General features: G+C 41.7%; 1 protein-coding gene and 1 long non-coding RNA gene across 2 annotated transcripts; both read left to right on the forward strand.

Moving 5' to 3' along the window:
- Positions 1-414: 414 nt before the first annotated feature.
- LOC131737530 (uncharacterized) lies at positions 415-1,603 on the forward strand. Its single transcript, XR_009329177.1, has 3 exons — positions 415-556; positions 667-805; positions 1,434-1,603. It is a non-coding gene; the product is annotated as an uncharacterized LOC131737530 (long non-coding RNA).
- Positions 1,604-2,021: 418 nt separating this feature from the next.
- LOC117414594 (mucin-19-like) lies at positions 2,022-10,914 on the forward strand. The gene is made up of 17 exons (XM_059027868.1): positions 2,022-2,039; positions 2,402-2,474; positions 2,810-3,028; positions 3,155-3,304; positions 3,688-3,776; positions 4,191-4,317; positions 4,534-4,774; positions 5,151-5,191; positions 5,608-5,693; positions 6,903-7,054; positions 7,144-7,282; positions 7,459-7,560; positions 7,647-7,835; positions 8,488-8,730; positions 9,163-9,319; positions 10,419-10,544; positions 10,769-10,914. Exons 1-17 carry the CDS (start codon positions 2,022-2,024, stop codon positions 10,912-10,914), a joined length of 2,298 nt encoding a protein of 765 aa, XP_058883851.1.
- Positions 10,915-22,820: the final 11,906 nt, after the last annotated feature.

Raw genomic sequence — 22,820 nt, forward strand, 5'->3', positions numbered from 1 at the left:
AGGAGGAGGCGGAAGTCATTGAGAGGGAGCAGTCCTGAAGTTCTCCAGTAGCTGGTTCCACCACAGAGGAGCTAGGGAAGAGAAGGAGCAGGCATGGGAGGATGGAGAGTGACAATCTTGAATTCAATATAAGCAGAGATAGGTAGCCAGTGAAGGGTGTGAAGCAGAGGGGTAGCATGAGAGTTGCAAGGTTGGGAGAAAACAAAACAAGAAGCCGAATTCTGAATGAGCTGAAGGGGGTAGACCAGCAAGGAGAGAGTTACAGTCATCCAATCTGGAGAGTACAGAGCTTGCACCAGGAGTTGAGTGGAATAAGTATTGATTTAACAGGGTCCTTCAAACTATGCATTTATTATTAAAATAAGTATCTTTAAAAGTGTGTCTCATCCTTTTACTAAAGGTGCAAGTTAATGGTTTAACTATTTTTTTCAAAAGGTAAAATTCTTGATGACCGCCTTGGGCAAAATAAATGTGTGGAAAAAGAAGACTGCCCCTGCAAATTCGATGGACAGATTTATAAACCAAATAGCACACGTACAGAATTGTGTTCATCATGGTGAGTCCATTTTGTGCATTAATTAATTAATTAATTAATTAATTAATTAATTCATTAATAATAATACTTTCTTCCATTGCATTAACATATTTTAAACATTTTTTTATCAGTACTTGTGAAAGTGGAGAATGGAATTGTCAAAAAAAGGATTGTCTTTCAAGATGCACAATTGAAGGGGGGTCTTTCATCCATACATTTGATGGCAAAGAGTACACATTGCATGGAAACTGCAAGTACTATGCTGCTATGGTAACTTATGTTTTAAGCTTCATCATATGTATATTCTTATAAAAATTATATTTAACATGATTTGTTCAAATTAAAGCAAGACTATCTATCAACAGTGATATCAGAATATAAGTTTATATATATATATATATATATTGTTAGGTACAGTTATGTAAGTAAACAAAGCTGTAATCTTCTATATTAAGTGTCACTATCTCTTCTTGCTGCAGTATATTTAATTTGTTTGCCCTAACATTGGTTTACATATATCATTTGAAATAAGTTTCACTGAAATTTGAGTTCCCAAGTCACAGATCTGCAACAGCACATTACTGTTGTTACCGCCAGAAAGGTAACTTACTCCACCAAAACCTACAAAATACAACGAATGATAACACAGAACGGGTACCCATGATTCTCCACCCACTACCGTCTTTTTCATATAAGCCAGGGAGTACAGCCCCTGAACTCCCCAGCAAGGGGATGCCTAGCATTGCCAGCTGCGTCCCTGCTACATTTTGTAAAGCACAGTAAATGCTGGTGAACAGCAAAAATACCATGCAAATTCAGCCACCACCTGAATAACTTAAAATGTAAATGTTTTCCATTAAACATTTTTTAAAATTATTATTTCTGTATCTACTTATAGGGGGATAACTGGAAATTAATAATTCAGCTGAGTAAGTGTGACAGCAGAGTGACTTGCCTGACAAAGGTGGAACTTGAAATCACTGGTAACCAAGTAAGTTTTCAGATTGAGAATACTGGTACATGTATTTTTAAATTAAATGGTGTGTTTGCAATGAAATGCAAGTAAGGTCAAATTATTAATGTAATCTGACACCTTGGCCTTTGCTACTATGTTGGTCAGACATTTAATTAGAAACCCCCACCCTGCCCCACCCTCATATGTCCACTGGATTTAGGATGTCATGAGTGGATCCACAAGAAAATGTAATACTGCATGTAACACTGATTCAGTAGTTTAACCCATGCAACAGCTTAAGCAAGTATATTTTCTTTATTGTTGTTTTCACATGTTGTGAATTCTATAATAGTGTTGTTTCTGTTATATAACATTATTGTAATTTATTCTGGAATTAAAATCTTATCAATAGTGAACAGTTTTTTTTTTATTATTTTTATTTAATTATTTTAAAAAATAATCATAAATATTCACAGACAATCACCTACTCTTTCACTGAACAAAACATCTACATTGATGAGAAAGACACTAATGAAAGGTACAATTCAGGTAAGTAGAAAAAAGGAACCATTTTAAAAGCAAGTGCAAGGTAAAGACCATAAAAATGTACTGTACTTTTATTTTTGTACTTCAAAATAGATCTCCACCACTGCCAAATCACCCTCTAAACTCTGCAATTCACCCTATTCTCGCTTGTTTTTTCATTTTCCACCACCTTCCTCTCTTCCTCCACTATGCTGCTCCACCTCTGCAATGGTCTCCCTCTGGGGGCAAGTGAAGTTAATTTCCTGAGTGCAGCTTTCTGTGAGCCAAGGGCAAACCCTGTACTCTACTAACTATCTGCGTTCTTCTGTGCCAGTGTCCCTCTCTGGAGACACCTTCTTTGTGTGTTATTTTTTCCTTTCTTTCAGATTTCCTGTCTCCCTGTCTGTTTCAGCCTCGGAATTCTGGCTTCGCCGGCCTCCCTAATCGTAGGCGATCCTTGTAAGCTGGGGAGACTTCGTCTTCTCTTTGATCTATCCACTATTCTTTTTTTAATTTCGCCTTGGGGGAAGTAACATTTGCTTTGCAGCCTTGGAGGCCAATTGGTTTGGCCTCACCTCCGCGAGGGCGGCTCTCCGCGAGCCAAGGGGAAATCCAGTCCTCTTTCTAAAGTCACAAGCACATACACATACATACCTATTTCAATTCCTAGTTGTTACTCCATCCCAGTTGTTACTCCACGTAGCCCTTGCTCCTGTTACATGAATCATTGTTGAAAGATTCTGTTATCTTGAAATTGTCTCATCAGCATTTTCATATGGTATTTATTTTCTTAGCTTCACGTCTGTTAACGTCTTTTTGTAAATTTCTTTCAGAAAATGTGCAATTTTTCCCGCAGTCTTCATTATACATTCAGGTTCAAACAAAGTTTGGTATGAAGATGCAAATTCAGAGGAGTCCTTTTATGCAGCTGTATGTGACATTACCTGCCATTGCAAAGGGGGTTACAAAAGGTAGGACTGCTGTGTGGTTTACCTATCATAGTGTATTTTTTGTATTATTTTCACTCTTCAACTTTTATTTACACTGAGCAATGCAAAAAGTACACATAGTAATTTTGATTGTCACACATGCCCAAATAAAATGATTAATTACTTGATTTGCCAATTCACATTCTTTAGGATTGTGTGGCAACTACAATGACAAAAGTGATGATGAATTCATGGCAAGTAGTGGAATTGTGGAGGATTCCAAATCCTTTGCCAAATCCTGGAGGAGACAGACACAAGAGTGTGCCGAGATCTCTCCCATCTGCATGAACACAGACAATGGTAAGAATGTCATTCCAAAAACAGGGATTTCTTGTTTTGTTCTTGGTTTTTTTGCAGAATAATAATAATAGTACAAATGTTGATTATTGATTTCCTAATGACATGGAAGTGTCATCAAGCTATTAAACAGGCATTGATAAAAGATCTGCTTGTGTTTTTTAGTGATTTAGTAATATGACTGGCTGGAGATAAGCTCAAAAGACAGATGCTACATCTAAAATGCACCTGGCATTGTAATTGGGTTTGACTAACGCATAGAGTAAAGTATATGAAACTGCAAATGCTGTGCAGATTACCTGCTGTATGGTAAACTGTTTGAAGGGTCTCTCTTTCTTGAAATGTTCTGACAGACCCAAGAATGTAATATTTTTATGTTATTGCAGAAAAATATGGAAAAGAAAAGTGTGCCTACCTGAAGGACCCTGTATTTGCTAAATGCCATTCTCATGTCGATTATACACCTTATCTTGAGGTAAATTATATAATTGTACGATATAATAAATCACAAATTTCCATTTACAAATGTACTAAAAAAAAACAATACCAACATTCAATAGTAATGTGTACTTTCAATTGAGTTGTGTACTCTTTTGTAATGAAGTGGCTGTTTCATTGTTGTTAAAAATGCATGGAATTGACAGCCGTGTATTACAAAAATAGACCCACAGGCTTGTTCATCCATGAATAATTAACATGGTCAACCCTGATTTGGCCGTCATATATGGCAACCGAGAACATAGCTTATGCAGTACATAAAACCTGAGATTGCTATAGCATAGTAGATTTACCAAACATTTACAAAAAGGGGAAAGCTCAGTAATGTTTTAGTAGTCTTATGTTTTGTTTTAAAATTAACATTACAATCTTTGATTGTTTTTTTCCCCAGAAATGCATAAGTAGCGCAAAATGCTGTGCCAATCCTGCAGAATGCACGTGTGTAGCGCTGGGTAATTATGCAAAGGCCTGTGCTGCTAAAGGCTTGATTGTGGAAAACTGGAGAAAGGACGATTGTGGTAAGTTTCATTTTCTTTGAGTGGGTACTGTAAATGTATAGTTTTTTTTATTTTTTATTAGTACACCTACACAATTTGCAATAGTACTGTAGGTTAAACCCTGAAAGCTTTGTCCCTACATGCAGTATGGTTGTCAATCTTTAAATTCAGCTTCATAAGTGGAAGTAGCAGTCATTTTACTTGATCCTAAATCCTTTTTAAAAAATTTTTTTATAGATAAGAAATGTTCTAACAATCAGAAGTTTTCATACAACATGAAGGCCTGCAATAGTACCTGCCAGTCACTATCAGGGTCTGACTTTGCCTGTGAAGTGGAAGATGTCCCAGTTGATGGATGTGGCTGCTTAGAAAAACATTTGAACAGCAAAGGGATGTGTGTTGCAGAAACGCAATGCCCGTGCTACTATGGTCAAACTCAAGTTAGTCTGGGGCAAAATGAAATTGATGGACATTCCTGGTGAGTTTCTTCCTATGTGTATTACCTACTCATTAATTCAAGTCCTCCAACTTGTACCTCAGCTGTTTATTGGTTTGTTTTTTTATGACTGTCTCACTATGATTACTTAAATCCTATACAAACTTTTGTCATAGACTCCTAGATGTCATATACATTTTACGCAGCTATGTATGTGCATTTACTGGTTTTGCAATTTTCACAGTTTGCATTTACTTACAAAAAGTATGTTCACATTTTCCACTGGAACAAAAATAGTAAAATCGTCCAATAAATGTTCTAATATAATTTATGTGGTGGTGGTACGTAATGTGTTTGTAAGTATAATGTGCTAACCAGAAAGTACACTGACATTTGTGTTTCAATTATTTTCTTTCAGTGTTTGCCAAAATGGAAACCTGGACTGCAAACCACTGATAAGTATGTTGTATAACCAGACACATACATACATATTTTACAATCATATGAATAAGCTATTTTAAATATTTGATCAGTAAGGTGTATAATAATTTTGTACTTTTGATGTGAAGTGGTGTAAATTTGTTGTCTCAGTCTGTGAGAGGAATTTTGTCTCCAATTTTCACTTTTCATCTGAACAGACCATTGTGGTTGCGAAAGCCAGCATGTATATTTTTATTACATATTAGCTGATCCTATTAAAGAGTATCACCAGAAAAGTTGATACATCTTTTTAGTATTGTGTAAATTAGCAGTGCAAAACAATGTGCTAAGGAAGCGCACTTTTCCCTCGCAAAACAGTGGAAATGTTTCTAGTGTATGTGTCCCACTCTGTTACTAGGTGATTATAACTTTTACTTTGTTTATCTTTTTTTTAGCCTGCACAGAGGGCAAGAAATATATCAGATGTTCTAACTATTCAGGCCCAACGTCTGGAAAAACATGTGAAAGTCTAAATTTACCAGTAAGTCCAATTTAAAAATGCACTAACTGCTAACTTTTCATTTCTAAGCTACGCCGGACAGCTAAGCTGTTTACCAGTCACAAAAAAACAACATTTATTCAAATGTAAGTTTCAAACGCCATACGTTCTCTCTGTTTCCCGCTCCCTGGTAGTCTCTCCTTAAGTTCTCTTTTTTATAGCATGTGGCTGTTCCCAATTAGCACCAATTATTCAATTTGAGAACAGCCACATTCTCACATGTATTTGGCAGGGACAGGCATTAGCTCCATCCCTACCAACCACGACCAACACCATGCTTTATTTACAGGTAGGGCTCTTGCTCTGCCACAATAAATTTATTCATTTTAAAATACATACATTGATATATAATATGGAGTTTTATACCACAAGCATGGGTTTATCTAGTGTGGGATACTTTTTTGTTATTCCACTTCAGTAGGATAAGATGAGTGGATAACATGCTTACTGGGATTAGTTTTGAATGTGTCTTTGTTTATATTTAATCCACTGCGCTTTGGTAGTTCAAACAACACTGGCACCGATACATCTGACATTATTTTAAATGTCTATTGTTGTTTTCATTTGGACTCCGATTTCCTTGAGAATGAGTTTAGTCAAGAAATGCCATCTACTGATCTGCCTGCGTCAGACTTCTCCTAACAGCCTGTAGCCCCTTTATTACCACCAATAACGATAGGAAACAACAGAGAGACTGCAAATTGACAGACTGAGCTCAAGGTTCTATCTAAAAAGATGGTTGCGAAGAGGCCATAAACAGGGTTCGAAATAAATCTGCGTCGAAGCACTGTCTGTTGATAGTGAAAGTAAAGACCTGCCAGGTATATAAGTCCATGAATTAATTGATTTAATATACAAAGTTACACATTTTATTGCTCTTTATTTTAAAAATATATTTGTGGTATAAACAGAATACTGAATGATTGTTCATGGTATACGGTTTTTAATCCCCCTAGGAGCATGTTCTTTTAAATGTACACCAAATTAACCTCAGATTTTCATTATCAGTAATCTGATGAAAGTGTTTCCACATTCTGTCCCATGCATGTTCGGATATGATGATACCAAAATCTGTTTCCCAGGGTTGTTTTTGCAGTATTACTATTCTTAGTTGACATTAACAGCCCTTTTGTTGCATTAATTGAAAATGTTTTTTAGATAGACCAGACTCAAATTGTTCTCCTTTTATAGGCCAGTGATAACTGTGAAAGTGGCTGCTATTGTCAAGATGGATATTATGAAGATCAGAATGGCAAATGCGTTCCTCAGGAAGAATGCACATGCTTGTTTGGGGTCAAAAGCTACTCTGCAGGGGAAACGGTCACAAGTGGATGCAATAATTGGTAGGGTGAAAGACATGTCTAAAGCAGTTTGAATCAAATAATATCTACAAATATAAATATGTAATATTTCTAAATCTGTTTTTGTTCAGCACTTGCATCAGGGGACGGTGGAGTTGTACAGAAGAAGAATGCAAAGGAAAATGCCAAGTTTATGGAGATGGACACTTTCAAACCTTTGATTTAAAGTGGTACAGCTACGATGGGAATTGTGAATATACTCTTGTAGAGGTAAGGATCTGTGCATTTCTAAGAGATTCAGAGCTACCAACTTAATTTTTTGTTGTTGCTGGAAAACAAGCGTTTTCTATTCATAATACCTGTATATTCAAATATGAATATTTACATCAGCCCTTTTTAAAAAAGATTTTGGTTTCAATGTGACCATGCAGTTTGTTTGGTTTTAGGACTACTGTGGTTCGAAAGGCACTTTCCGAATAGCAGCAGAAAGTGTTCCCTGCTGTGATGAAGCAGTTACATGCTCAAGGGCTATTAAAATTAACTACCAGGTATGGTTGGAATTTTTACTTTTATCTGAGTTCAGTTTTTTTTACATTTTTATACCAGCTGTCTAATATGATTTGCAATTATACAGGGTGAAGAAATAGAATTACGAGATATGAAAATTTTAGAAAAGAAATCAAACAAATGTGAGGCTGGGACAGCGACAAACTACTCGGTTCATACAGTGGGCCTCTACCTAATTATCACTCTGAAGAATGGCATTACGTTGTTGTGGGACAAGCATACAAGAGTAACCATTATATTGGACCCCAAATGGAAAGTAAGTCTGAATTTACATTTCACTTTTTAATTGAACAAGCAGTATATGATAGACCCAATAAGCAGTTTATCTGTATTTGAAGTTGGACAAGCAGTTCTAAATGGGATGCCACAGTCCCTCATTTACCATAGTGATTATTTCTACATGGTACTAAACAAACTCCATTTTAACTTGGAAATGCCTGTCGTTAATCTGAAATTAGTATCTAATAACAATAAAGACGTGATATAAAGACATGCTATTAGGACCTTGGTGTTCATGATTTGTATGAAACATAAGAAATTCCAAAGACAGGACTTGACTGTAACAACATTTGAACTATATCTCAGTTTTAAACCAGGATCAACACCTGTTTCAACCACAGGTACAGGATTTATTAGAATGTATTAGTATATGTATACATGATTTCGATTGAGTGTGTTGCAGCTGTGGCACCATTTAGAAAAGCGAAAAATTGGAATGGGGTGCTTGAGCTGACACCTTCAGACAGAAGGGGTACAGTTTTTTAAATAATTTTATAAAATGTGAAATTAATTTTTATTTACATTTTATTTTGATCATCTTATCTTTTTCAATGGAGAACCAGGTTGTTCTCCTCCTTACATATCTTAGATAGTTTACATTGCACATGTTTTTTTTCTGTTATTTGCAGAATAAAGGTCTCTGTGGTCTCTGTGGAAACTTTGACGGGGACTCTAAAAATGACATGATAACCAGAGGAAAATCAGAAGTTACAAAAGTACTGGAATTTGGCAACAGTTGGAAAGTCAATCCCAGTTGTGCCAATACAGTAAACCAGACATCCCCCTGTGAGAAACACTGGTACTGTAATGCATGGGCAGAGAGAAGGTGCAAGATCATTACTGATGAAATCTTTCAAGAATGTCATAAGAAGGTAAAGATTTAGTGCAATTATTGTTTTCCTGTAGAATCTAAGGTCTAGATTCCCAAAACTTTTACTCCAAATCATCATTAGCTCTGAACCCAAGAGATCAATTTTGTTAAAGCCCCTTATAGGCAACTTTTGTTTCCATGGACTTTGTTATTTTATGCAAATAAAAGTTTGTAAAAAAACACTCAACTGCAGGGCCTGTTTTCTTTAGAAGTACGTGATGACTCGGTCACTCTTTTATAGAAAATAAAAAATCAAAAATAAACACTTCAGTCATTTATTTTGAGGATTTAATCAGTAGTTCATTTCTTTGGGAAAAGTTTACTTGAAATAGAAACATATTTATTGTTAAGGGACCAATAAAACAGTAATAAATTTATAGTTCATCCATGGGTTTATATTTTACTCTTCATTGTGCATTTTTTTTATATTTAGGTGGACCCCCAGCCATATTATGATGTTTGTGTTAAAGAGTCATGTGTCTGTGAGCTAGAGGGACAATACCTTGGATTTTGCACTGCTGTTGCTGCATATGCAGAGGCTTGCAATGAGGCTGATGTCTGTATAACGTGGCGGACCCCAGATTTGTGCCGTATGTATTGGTGGCCAAGGGCTTTTTTAAAAAAAATTCTAACAAAAAAGAAATACATTAAAGTAAAAAAGTGGTAGCACTTTAGGTTACAGAGAATTAATAACCATGCCATTAGTTTTCATGCTTTTTCATATTAACTACCAGTGGAATAAGTGTGTAATTACATGAAATGGTTTGTGTTTTATGATATATTTACCACTAGCTTTTTTCTTGCTCTTACATGTAACAACACTTCGAGTAAGGTGTAATATTATTTTAAAAAAAATGTAAATACAAGAGGATTAGGTTACTAAAGGAAGTCATTATTTTTTTAAATCTAGCGTTCCGTAGGATACATTAAATCAATGTACGTAAATGTAAAAGTATTTATATATTTAGACAAGACAGGTTTCTAATAAGGTACAGTATAGACAGCTACAGAAGATATCCTTGTACACATAAACGAGCTGAAGTGTGTACACAAAGACATGTTGATGTACTGTTTTATTAGAATCTGTAATGATATGCTAATAAATGTAAAATTAAAACATTTTGATAACTTAACAATGTTATTAAAAAGCCAACAGCAAAATCTCTTTGTTATCTTTATGACTTAATTACTAATTAAATAGCTTCAGTGTGAATAAATAAAACCATAAAACCAGGTATTAACAGGTTTTTGTTTTTAATTTTCTACGGGAAACAAAATGCTTCTAGTTGTGTTGTATTTTATACAAATATAACATAGCGAAAGTATAGCTCTCTCTACAAAATTATTTTGTAACCTTTAAGTTGATTAATTTGTATAAATATAATTTGTATAAATACGTATTTATCTTGCTCTTATTGTATTACTTGTACTGTAACACTTGAAATGTATTTGCTTACGATTGTAAGTCACCCTGGATAAGGGCGTCTGCTAAGAAATAAAAAATAATAATAATAATAATAATAATAATAATAATAATAAAACTTAGAAGTGATAAAGAAAATAGCAAGTAGCCATCTCCTAAATGAGAACAAAGACATTTTTTCTCTTATCTTTAACTCATTAAGAAGCTAAATCTGTTGTAAATAAATAAAAAAAATTGTATAACTAAATGCTGTGATTTCATTACAGCTGTATATTGTGACTATTACAATGATCCAGGAAAATGCAGTTGGCATTACAAACCTTGCGGAACGATTGCCACAAAGACCTGTGGTAATAAAGTGACTTCTAAGACATTCTCTGCAAAGCTTGAAGGTAAATTCATTGTTATGGGTCAACCTTGGTACTGAATTATTTAGTAGCACTATAAATAATTAGGTGCTGAGATAAATATGTGAACTATCGTGCTGTCCTATTGTAGTGTGATGTCGGAAAAGCAGGGTCAAACTTTTGTTTGGTATGACAACAGGGTAAACCTAGCCACAGATGCTGCAGTCTTGCTAATTCAATCTTCTCCTTTCATTTTCTGTTTTATGTAGGCTGCTATGCAAAGTGTCCAGACAATAAACCTTATCTTGATGAGAACACAATGCGGTGTTCTGCTTTAGAAGACTGCACCTGTCTTTATAATCAAATAATGCAACCAGGCGAAACCATACAAAATGACTGCAACCAAACCTGGTAAGTTATTTACATACTATTATGATTTAAAATACCACTGTATGGATTTGTATTAACAGTATTGCTTTCATACTTTTTATAAAAATAATGTGTTGTTGCATTAAACAGTTCACTGGCTCCACCATGTCAAACATTTTTTTTGCACCATCAAAACCATTGAGCCAGTATTTGCAGTGACTCTGAATGGGAAACACTCACATTCCTCTGCTGTTGGGAGAGTGTTTCATGCTGCGAGTGACTGCCTTTATTGGCCCACTTGCACTGATAGCCCACAGACATTATGTGAAATGACTAATAAATATATATATATATATATATATATATATATATATATATATATATATATATATATATATATATATATAGAGCTCTGGAAAAAATAAAGTGACCACTGCAAAATTATCAGTTTCTCTGGTTTTACTATTTATAGGTATGTGTTTGGGTAAAATGAACATTTTTGTTTTATTCTATAAACTACTGACAACATTTCTCCCAAATTCCAAGTAAAAATATTGTCATTTAGAGCATTTATTTGCAGAAAATGACAACTGGTCAAAATAACAAAAAAGATGCAGTGTTGTCAGACCTCGAATAATGCAAAGAAAATAAGTTCATATTCATTTTTAAACACCACAATACTAATGTTTTAACTTAGGAAGAGTTCAGAAATCAATATTTGGTGGAATAACCCTGATTTTCAAGCACAGCTTTCATGCGTCTTGGCATGCTCTCCACCAGTCTTTCACATTGATGTTGGATGACTTTATGCCACTCCTGGCGCAAAAATTCAAGCAGCTCAGCTTTGTTTGATGGCTTGTGACCACCCATCTTCCTCTTGATCACATTCCAGAGGTTTTCAATGGGGTTCAGGTCTGGAGATTGGGCTGGCCATGACAGGGTCTTGATCTGGTGGTCCTCCATCCACACCTTGAATGACCTGGCTGTGTGGCATGGAGCATTGTCCTGCTGGAAAAACCAATCCTCAGAGTTGGGGAACATTGTCAGAGCAGAAGGAAGCAAGTTTTCTTCCAGGACAACCTGTACTTGGCTTGATTCATGCGTCCTTCACAAAGACAAATCTGCCCGACTCCAGCTTTGCTGAAGCACCCCCAGATGAGTCCAATTTTCAGCTTTGCCCAACACCTGGCCATCTAATGGTTAGACGGAGACCTGGAGAGGCCTACAAGCCACAGTGTCTTGCACCCACTGTGAAATGTGGTGGAGGATCGGTGATGATCTGGGGGTGCTTCAGCAAGGCTGGAATCGGGCAGCTTTGGCATGAATCAAGCCAAGTACAAGGTTGTCCCGGAAGAAAACTTGCTTCTCTGCTCTGACAATGTTCCCCAACTCTGAGGATTGGTTTTTCTAGCAGGACAATGCTCCATGCCACACAGCCAGGTCAATCAAGGTGTGGATGGAGGACCACCAGATCAAGACCCTGTCATGGCCAGCCCAATCTCCAGACCTGAACCCCATTGAAAACCTCTGGAATGTGATCAAGAGGAAGATGGATGGTCACAAGCCATCAAACAAAGCTGAGCTGCTTGAATTTTTGCGCCAGGAGTGGCATAAAGTCACCCAACATCAATGTGAAAGACTGGTGGAGAGCATGCCAAGATGCATGAAAGCTGTGCTTGAAAATCAGGGTTATTCCACCAAATATTGATTTCTGAACTCTTCCTAAGTTAAAACATTAGTATTGTGTTGTTTAAAAATGAATATGAACTTATTTTCTTTGCATTATTCGAGGTCTGACAACACTGCATCTTTTTTGTTATTTTGACCAGTTGTCATTTTCTGCAAATAAATGCTCTAAATGACAATATTTTTATTTGGAATTTGGGAGAAATGTTGTCAGTAGTTTATAGAATAAAACAAAAATGTTCATTTTACCCAAACACATACCTATAAATAGTAAAACCAGAGAAACTGATAATTTTGCAGTGGTCTCTTAATTTTTTCCAGAGCTGTATATATATATTATATATATATTTTTTATATATATATATATATATATATATATATATATATATATATATATATATATATATATACACACACACATTTTATTTATTATTTTTTTTAGACATTATTTCATTATTTTATCATGCTAGCATTGGATAATCATCGTCCACAACATATATGATTAATTTGTCTACGTTTTTTTTTTTCAGTAAATGCATAAATGGTGTGCTGATATGTAAGTACTTTTCATTACTCAAGTATATCATGAATAAAGGAAATAATCCTGTTTGATATATTACCATTGTCCAGCAGAAAAATTTGACTAATTCTGAAGATGCAGATTTACTTATATCTGTCCCCAAGTCTCTGTAATACAAATTTACTCCTGGTGTCTAAGGTAAAGCTATATACCACGGATAACCTTTTTGAGGACAATAAAACACATTTCAAAATGATGAACAATTACGTAACTGTACTAAAAAGTATGTGAATAAAGTAATTTTTACACAAAGTAATTTATATAAAGCCTAACCTCAGATAAATGATTCAAATCAATGCACTGAAAATGAAGTATTATTGGTTATATATGTACATATTAGTATATTAGAAAAGTGTTTTTAATGGTATTATGTTTCCTGTATGATATGAACAGTCTGCAGTTTTGAGAATGTATATTTCTCATATCTCATTGCCGTTCTGTGGTGTTGTTTTTATGTATTTTCTGGAAATAATACATTTGAATAGTTTAACTTATACTGCTCTCCAGTCAATGTGAATGCACTTTATTAAAACATAATATAACTTGTTTATTAACCATTTGTAGGTACACCACCACCACCACCACCACCACCACCACCATCCACACCAACAACAACCACAACTATAGAAACACCAACAACCACAACTACAGAAACACCATCAACCACAACTATAGAAACACCAACAACCACAACTATAGAAACACCAACAACCACAACTATAGAAACACCAACAACCCCACCCACAACAACCACAACTATAGAAACACCAACAACCACAACTACAGAAACACCAACAACCACAACTATAGAAACACCATCAACCACAACTATAGAAACACCAACAACCACACCCACAACAACCACAACTATAGAAACACCAACAACCACACCCACAACAACCACAACTATAGAAACACCAACAACCACAACTATAGAAACACCATCAACCACAACTATAGAAACACCAACAACCCCACCCACAACAACCACAACTATAGAAACACCAACAACCACAACTATAGAAACACCAACAACCACAACTATAGAAACACCAACAACCCCACCCACAACAACCACAACTATAGAAACACCATCAACCACAACTATAGAAACACCAACAACCACAACTATAGAAACACCAACAACCACAACTATAGAAACACCATCAACCACAACTATAGAAACACCAACAACACCACCCACAACAACCACAACTATAGAAACACCATCAACCACAACTATAGAAACACCAACAACCACAACTATAGAAACACCAACAACCACAACTATAGAAACACCAACAACCACAACTATAGAAACACCATCAACCACAACTATAGAAACACCAACAACCCCACCCACAACAACCACAACTACAGAAACACCAACAACCACAACTATAGAAACACCAACAACCACAACTATAGAAACACCAACAACCACAACTATAGAAACACCAACAACCACACCCACAACAACCACAACTATAGAAACACCAACAACCCCACCCACAACAACCACAACTATAGAAACACCAACAACCACAACTATAGAAACACCAACAACCACAACTATAGAAACACCAACAACCCCACCCACAACAACCACAACTATAGAAACACCATCAACCACAACTATAGAAACACCAACAACCACAACTATAGAAACACCATCAACCACAACTATAGAAACACCAACAACCCCACCCACAACAACCACAACTACAGAAACACCAACAACCACAACTATAGAAACACCAACAACCACAACTATAGAAACACCATCAACCACAACTATAGAAACACCATCAACCACAACGATAGAAACACCATCAACCACAACTATAGAAACACCAACAACCACACCCACAACAACCACAACTATAGAAACACCAACAACCACACCCACGACAACTACAGAATCGCCCACAACAACAACAAAAACAACAACAGGTATTTGAAAATTATATGATGAGCTATTCATTAAAGCCATAGGGTCAATTGTAGTGTACTAAATTTAGTACACTAGATTTACCCAACTGGGGGGTTAAGTGTTTGATCTACTTGCTTGGACTAATGTCAGTACCACTGAGAATCCCAATTGCAGCATGCATTAACATGTATGCAGAGCCCAAAGGGGTTGTGTAGAATGTGTTGCAAATATACACTTTTTTTACAGCCTATGTATTGTGTATGGTGGATTCAATTTGCCTTTTATATGAAAGATAATATTAGTCGATGTTTAAAATGAATACAGGGGAGAAAATGGTAAAATCATGTAAATTAACTATATAAATAGGTGGGAAATAATGTGGTCTAATTATATTTGCACTATAACGCACACAGAAAATGTTTCTTCAAATTGTCTTCAGATCCTGGTTTATATTTTCTATGTACGGGTCTATAGGTTGGTTCCCATGATCAGTCTAACTTGGTCCACTTGATCAGATTAGTTAAACTAATTAACTGGATCTTCCAATTAGTACGCTGCAATTGGGAATCATTCTGTTCAGTTCCTGGGGATTTTCTAGTCCTGAAGTTAGTCTGCCTGCACTGGTAAGCTGCTATTCGCTATTCTCTTATAGCTGTATGCAACTGTTGCAACTTTGAATAACAATGGACGAAAACTGTGTTCTCCGGTTAATGGTCTTTATTTCCAAGCACACTGAAAAAGCAAAAAATATCTTATTTTTACACTGGCCGATCATACATGAACCACTGGCCTTGTTTACAGCATAAACAACGAGGCACTGCGTATGCAATGCAGTTTCTGTCATATAATATAAATATATTGTAGCGAGCACAGGGATTAACAGAGACACGCACACAATAGCTCTTTTAGGTAATGCAGTTTAATAAGCAGCTAACAGCACGTCAGCGCCCTCCTCGAACACACACACACAGCCCTTCCCCACCCCAGAGCACTACTCTGCCTCTCAGGGTGACATTCACATATTTAACACATAACACAGGAAGGGTAATAACGATTACAGGAAAATGCATGAAATAATACTGGAACTTTTACAGGGACAACAATTAAACACAACAACAATAATTCAGTTTCTCCCCTACCATAGTTCGTACTCCCAGCATCCTCTGCTGCACATTAACCAAATGTAGGGGACTGGCTCCGGGCACAGCGCCTTATTCGCCGACAAGTGGCAACGGCGAGTCAGTCCAGCCGTGCCCGTTACACAGCCCCCTTCTTAGGGCCGAACGTCCCGTCGGCCCAACACTTAATGTCTCACAAAGTCCGAGAGTCCCGGGGGTGGTCGACGGATACGCTGGCCGCGCTGGAGCACAGGTGCAGCGGGCTGGGAGTCAGCTGGAGCCGGAATGCCCCTTCGTGGGCCACCAGCTGGTGAACTATTCGACTGCTGCAAGGGGGAAGCGCTTTCCCTGTCCTGGGAGCTGGCCTCCGGGCTGGCCGCAGGGACAACCGAGTTTGTTCCAGGGCGGTAGGGGGCCAAGCGGTCTTGGTGGAGCACAACCGCCCGGCTACGGGTCCGCAGCCGCACTCGATAAGTCACCTCAGAGAGCCTCTCCAGAACAACACAGGGGCCCTCCCAGTGACTGGCCAGCTTGGGGCAGAGTCCTTTTCTTCGCCGGGGGCAATGAACCCAGACCTGCTCCCCAGCTTGAAATCCCCGGCCCTTGCAGTGAGTATCGTATGCCCGTTTCTGACGCTGGCCAGCCGAGGTGAGGTGCTTCCGAGCATAAGCATGGGCAGTGTCCAATCGGTCCTGTAGCTGTTGGAGGTATTCCGGGCCGGCAGGTTCCGGAGTGTGGAGCTGAGGTGGCCGGCCGAACACAAGGTCCACTGGGGTGCGGAGCTCTCTCCCAAACATAAGAGCCGCTGGCGTGCACCCGGTAGATTCCTGCACTGCAGTCCGGTAGGCCATTAGGACCAAGGGCAAGCATTGATCCCAGTCACGCTGGTGCTGGGAGGTCCACATGGTCAGCTGGGTGGCAAGGGTGCGGTTGAACCGCTCCACCAATCCATCGCTCTGCGGGTGGAGTGGGGTCGTCCTGGTTTTCTTAATACCCAGCCGCCTGCACACCTCCCCGAACACCTGCGCTTCAAAGTTACGCCCCTGGTCACTGTGTAGCTCCTCGGGAACCCCAAACCGGCAGAACATGCCTTCCAGCAGTGCCTCCGCGCAGGTAGTTGCGCTCTGATCGGGGACTGCGTACGCCTCGGGCCATTTAGTAAAGTAATCCATGGCCACCAGGACGTACCGGTTGCCCCCCTCCGTCCGTGGGAACGGCCCTAAGATGTCCACACCGACGCGCTCTAATGGTGCCCCCACCTGGTACTGCTGGAGCGGGGCATGAGAGCGGTCCAAGGGGCCCTTCCGGGCGGTGCACTGGTCACAGCGTCGCACATACGTCTCCACATCACGTCGGCACCGCCCCCAGTAGAACCGCTCCCGAAGCCGACCCAGGGTCTTGGACGGTCTCTCGGAGAGCTTGAGGAACCACCACTTGTAGCTGCTTGCGCCCGGTCGCAGGGTCTGTCCAGGCACGGTACAGCACACTTTCCCGGAGGCTCAAACATTCCCATTGCGCCAACAGCGCTTTTACCTCCGGGGAGAGGGCTGACACCGCACGTCTGGCTGGGCGCTGACCCGCCGATAACCAGCGGATCAGCGGTGCCAGCTCAGCATCCAGACCCTGTCCAGACCCTGTCTCCACAGCTACAGTGGCAGCACTTACTCGCTCCTCCACGTATCGCTGCGCCTCTCGCTCCTCCATCCGATGGCAGTGCTTACAGTCCTCCGAGAAGCAGGGGCGACGGGACAGGGCATCTGCATTATTGTGTAGGCGGCCAGCCCGGTGCTGGACGGAGTAGTCATACCCTTGCAGTGTCTCTATCCAGCGAGCCACCTGTCCTTCGGGCTCGCGGAAGTTGAGCAGCCACCGCAGGGAGGCATGATCCGTGCGCAGCTTGAATCTTCGCCCGTAGAGATAGGGACGAAAGTGGTGCACGGCCCGTACTACAGCCAACAGTTCCCGGCGAGTCACACAATAGTTCTGCTCTGTTTTACTAAGAGCCTGGCTGTAGTACGCGACCACTTGTTCCCCGTCCGGGCCTTCCTGGGCTAGTACTGCTCCGATCCCTACATCGCTCGCGTCCGTGTCCAGGATGAACGGTTTTTGGGGGTCAGGGAACGCCAAGACTGGGGCCTTCACAAGAGCCTCTCGCAATTCCCCAAAGGCAGCTGCGCAGTCGGTGTCCCAGCTGAACCGGCCCCCCTTCTCGGTCAGGCGGTGCAAGGGCCTGGCGATCTGAGCAAAGTCCTTCACAAAGCGGCGGTAATAAGACGCCAGGCCCAGAAAGCTACGCACCTCCGTCACAGTCCTGGGGACCGGCCAGTCCTTTACAGCAGTCACTTTAGCGGGGTCTGTGGCAATGCCGTCTGCCCCGACAACATGTCCGAGGAAGTGTGTTTCTCTTCTCAGCAGGTTGCACTTCCCAGGGTGAAGTTTCAAGCCAGCTCCACGGATGCGCTCGAACACAGTCTGCAAGTTTTGCAGTGCCGCCGAAAAGGTGGCGGCGTGCACCAGTAAGTCGTCCAGGTATACAACACAATGGGTCCGTGGAACTCCGGTGAGCACCCGCTCCATCAGGCGCTCGAACGTTGCTGGGGCATTGCACAGTCCAAAGGGCATCACTGAAAACTGCCACAGACCCTGGCCAATGGAGAATGCAGTTTTCTGACGTGCCTCAGGGGCCAGCTCGACCTGCCAGTATCCGCTGCGCAGGTCGAGGGAGCTGAACCAGCGGGAGCCTGCGATGTAGTCCAGAGCTTCATCGATTCTGGGAAGGGGGTACGAGTCCTTGTGGGTCACTGCATTCAGTTTGCGATAATCCACACAGAACCGCAGTGACCCGTCTTTTTTTTTTTACTAGTAGGGCTGGCGCGGCCCAGGGGCTAGCCGATGGTTCAATTACCCCGGCAGCGGCCATTTCCAGAATCATGCCCTCGGCCGCTTCCCGCTTTGCCAAGGGTAGCCGCCGTGGTCGCTCCCGGATCGGAGCCGCGTCTCCCGTGTTAATGCTGTGCTGAACTAATCCAGTCCGCCCACAGTCCTCTATGTTTGCAGCAAAAATGTCCAAGTACCCCCTTAATAGTTCCCATAACTGGTCCTGCTGGCCCTGAGATAGACCCTCCTTACTCCTCTGCCACAGCGCTTTCACCGCATCAGTTATCCTGCAGTCCTGAGTTCCACCAGTTGTGGTTGCGGGGGGCGATGAACGTTCTGCAGGGGAGGGGGCGGAGACAGTTGAAACCCTTGCAAACTCTGCTTCTGGGAGAGGCCGGGTCCTGCCCCTCCGCGTCCGACGAAACTCCTTGGTCGGAATATGCCGCACGGTGGATCTGGTGCGGCGTTGCTCCCCTTCCTTCTCCCGACCCGGAATCAGGCGCAGTTGGCTCCGGCCAAGGCACAGGGTTCCCTCAGCCAAGTCGATGGTGGCTCCTACTTTGTTCAGGATGTCCAAACCCAGAATGCAGCGATCTTGTATCTCCGCCAGCCAAAACTCGTGTTGGATCGTGCAGTCTCCGAGCTGGATCTCCAGACGCCGTCGTCCCAGCATGGACGCGACCTGGCCGGTGACAGTGCGGAGGCAAATCTCGGTGGGCGTCCAGCCTCCCAGCCATCCGTCACCTTCTCTGGGGAGGACCCCGGGCCGCAGGATGGAGATGGTGGAGCCCGTGTCGACCAAGGCCTTGCACTGCACCCCATTTAAGAGGCAGGGTGCATGCAGACTGTTGCCCTGGCCAACACGGCCCACCATTGCCACAGCGTCGTTCTCATTGTCTCGATGGGTGGGGGAAGGAAGGTGAAGGAGCGGCGGGCCCCCGTTTACGCCGCTCCATTTTCGTTTCCCGCCGACGACGTCTCTTGTTCAGCCGGTACTGGGTGACGGCGGCGGCGGCATTGTGCATGCAGGTGACCCGGGCTTCCGCAGTTCCAGCAGCGTCTTACAGGCGTGGTCTGCCTGACAGTGGCAGTATCCTCGTCTCCATCGCTATCTTCCTTTTCTCTGACCGCGCGGACTTTGGGGATCCGGACTCGCTCACCCTCCTCGAGCACGGCCTCAATCCTTAGGGCATGGGTTAAAGCCTGCTCTAGGGAGGTTGGGGCAATGAGCCGAACCTGTTGTCTGAGCGCGGTGGGGTTCAGGCCACGGATAAACGCCTCCGTCGCCAGGTCTTCTTGTACAGCCGGAGGTAAACCAGGATACCCCCTCCGTGCCAAGTATTTAGTGTCCGCGGCCAGGATCCCGAGTTTCTCGCCACTGGCTCTCTTGCGCGTAGCGAGGCGATCGCGCAGGCTGACGGCTGACTCCACTTGTCCAAAGCGGCGCTGGAGAGCCGTGGATAGGGTATGGAAGTCACACGGCTCCTCTGGGTCTAAATCGAGCAATGCTTGCATCGCCTTCCCTTCCAGTGCCGCCGCCAGCTGCCCCGCCTGTTCTTCTATTCTCCAGTTGTTTGCCAAGGCTGCGAGGCGGAACTTTGCTTGGTAGGCTTCCCAGGGCGCAGTCCCGTCATAGCGGCCTGCCTTCACAGTACTCTTGTTGGCAGGTTGCGCTGTTTCCACCGCGGCAGGGGGCTGGGGCCGCCCAGGCTGATAAGGGTTCACGCCACTTCGGTTCCGTTCTCGGCCGTCCTCTTTCCCGCCACCGGCGTGCTCGTAGCCTCTCCTGGAGTAGCCCGCTCGGCTAGCCCCGTCTAGGCTGCTGCTCCCGAGGCATCCCGCCTGGTTGCCGTCATCGGCGTCTCTCCGGAGGTGGCGCGCTTGGCTGCCAGCTTCTTTTTGCTGCAGCAAGAGTTCGCCGCTGTGGGTCTTCTGAAACGCGAGTCTTGCTTCTCCGCTTCGCCGCTGGGTGTTCTGCATCTGTCCCGTCAGCTGGGCGATCTGCTGCTCCATCCTCTGGATCTCTTCGTCCATCTTCCAGCTGCAGATCAAGTGCGTGTCATCCATCCCGCTTCTGACACCAATGTAGCGAGCACAGGGATTAACAGAGACACGCACACAATAGCTCTTTTAGGTAATGCAGTTTAATAAGCAGCTAACAGCACGTCAGCGCCCTCCTTGAACACACACACACAGCCCTTCCCCACCCCAGAGCACTACTCTGCCTCTCAGGGTGACATTAACATATTTAACACATAACACAGGAAGGGTAATAACGATTACAGGAAAATGCATGAAATAATACTGGAACTTTTACAGGGACAACAATTAAACACAACAACAATAATTCAGTTTCTCCCCTACCATAGTTCGTACTCCCAGCATCCTCTGCTGCACATTAACCAAATGTAGGGGACTGGCTCCGGGCACAGCGCCTTATTCGCCGACAGGTGGCAACGGCGAGTCAGTCCAGCCGTGCCCGTTACAATATTATAAACAGTTTCATTTAAAACAACATTACATAGAACACGTTACTCTTACAGTGTCCCTGCCGTTATTCGATCGTCAATACTCCATATTAGTAAGCTACACAATTAAATCATAAGACAACTATAGTATCACCGAGCAGACCACGTTGTGAACATAAACATCACAAATAACTTTGCATATAATTTTGAACACGGCAAATAATACTAAATATATATCTTACTTAAGATATTGTAAACATATTACTTCTTGTGTAACAATATTTACAGATCTTACCTGAAAAACCAAAAAATATCTTTTTTTACACTGGCCGATCATACATGAACCATTGGCGTTGTTTACAGCATAAACAACGAGGCACTGCGTGTGCATTGCAGCTTCACCTTTTATTACTCTGCTGCTTGAACACTCGACACCACCTATTGGCCGGAGTTAGTATTGATCGCCCAATGTACTTCAATGGACATTAATTTTACCATAGAGAGCAAGCAACCAACATCCAGAATTCTGTAGCATTTAAGTATATTATTGGGGGGTAGATTGTCCAGGTCTACAATGCCACACAACACTTTAATGGTGTTTCAGCTATGCTGATTTTATTAATGGCTCTAACAACCTTATAAACCCCCCCCCCCCCCCCCCCTTAATAATATGAATCACTGTAACTCATTTTAATGGGTAAAGAAATCTTACAGACATCATGCCTCAACCAGCAGAAGCAAAAGGCAAAAATAAAATGAAACCCTTTATTTAATTATACTGAAAATTCAACCAAAAGTTAACCAATGGCATTCCTGCTACTGAATCTGATGTAGTCAAATGTTCTTTTCACAAGATCTTAGTAATTTACACTCCCTCATCACAGCCATTCCCCACACAACTCAGGAGAACTGAAAATTCAGTGGGCATCCTCCGATCCCACGACCAAGCCTGTTTGCTCTTTACACTCAGGAACTTGAGAGAGGATGTCAGTGAGCTACTGTCAGCCCTGCAGGTGTCCGTTTGCGTTTACCAGGCGCCTGGCCAGTAGGGTCCACTGTAGCGCAATGAGGGCAAACTCCCTGAGAGTTTTGCCTCTAACCTGTAGGAGCGCTACAGCCAATGGAACCTCTCTCTGAAATCCCCTTTGCGACTTTGCATGGACATCACAGCCATAGATTTACCAGTTGAGCAACTTGGGGACCCCTTGAGCACAGTAATCTGATTCTAATATGTGATTGGTTGATTTCAACACTGCTAGCGCTATTGATCATTTAAGACCATAGCATACA

Source organism: Acipenser ruthenus, chromosome 7 (genome assembly GCF_902713425.1).
Source record: "Acipenser ruthenus chromosome 7, fAciRut3.2 maternal haplotype, whole genome shotgun sequence".
NCBI lineage: Eukaryota > Metazoa > Chordata > Actinopteri > Acipenseriformes > Acipenseridae > Acipenser > Acipenser ruthenus.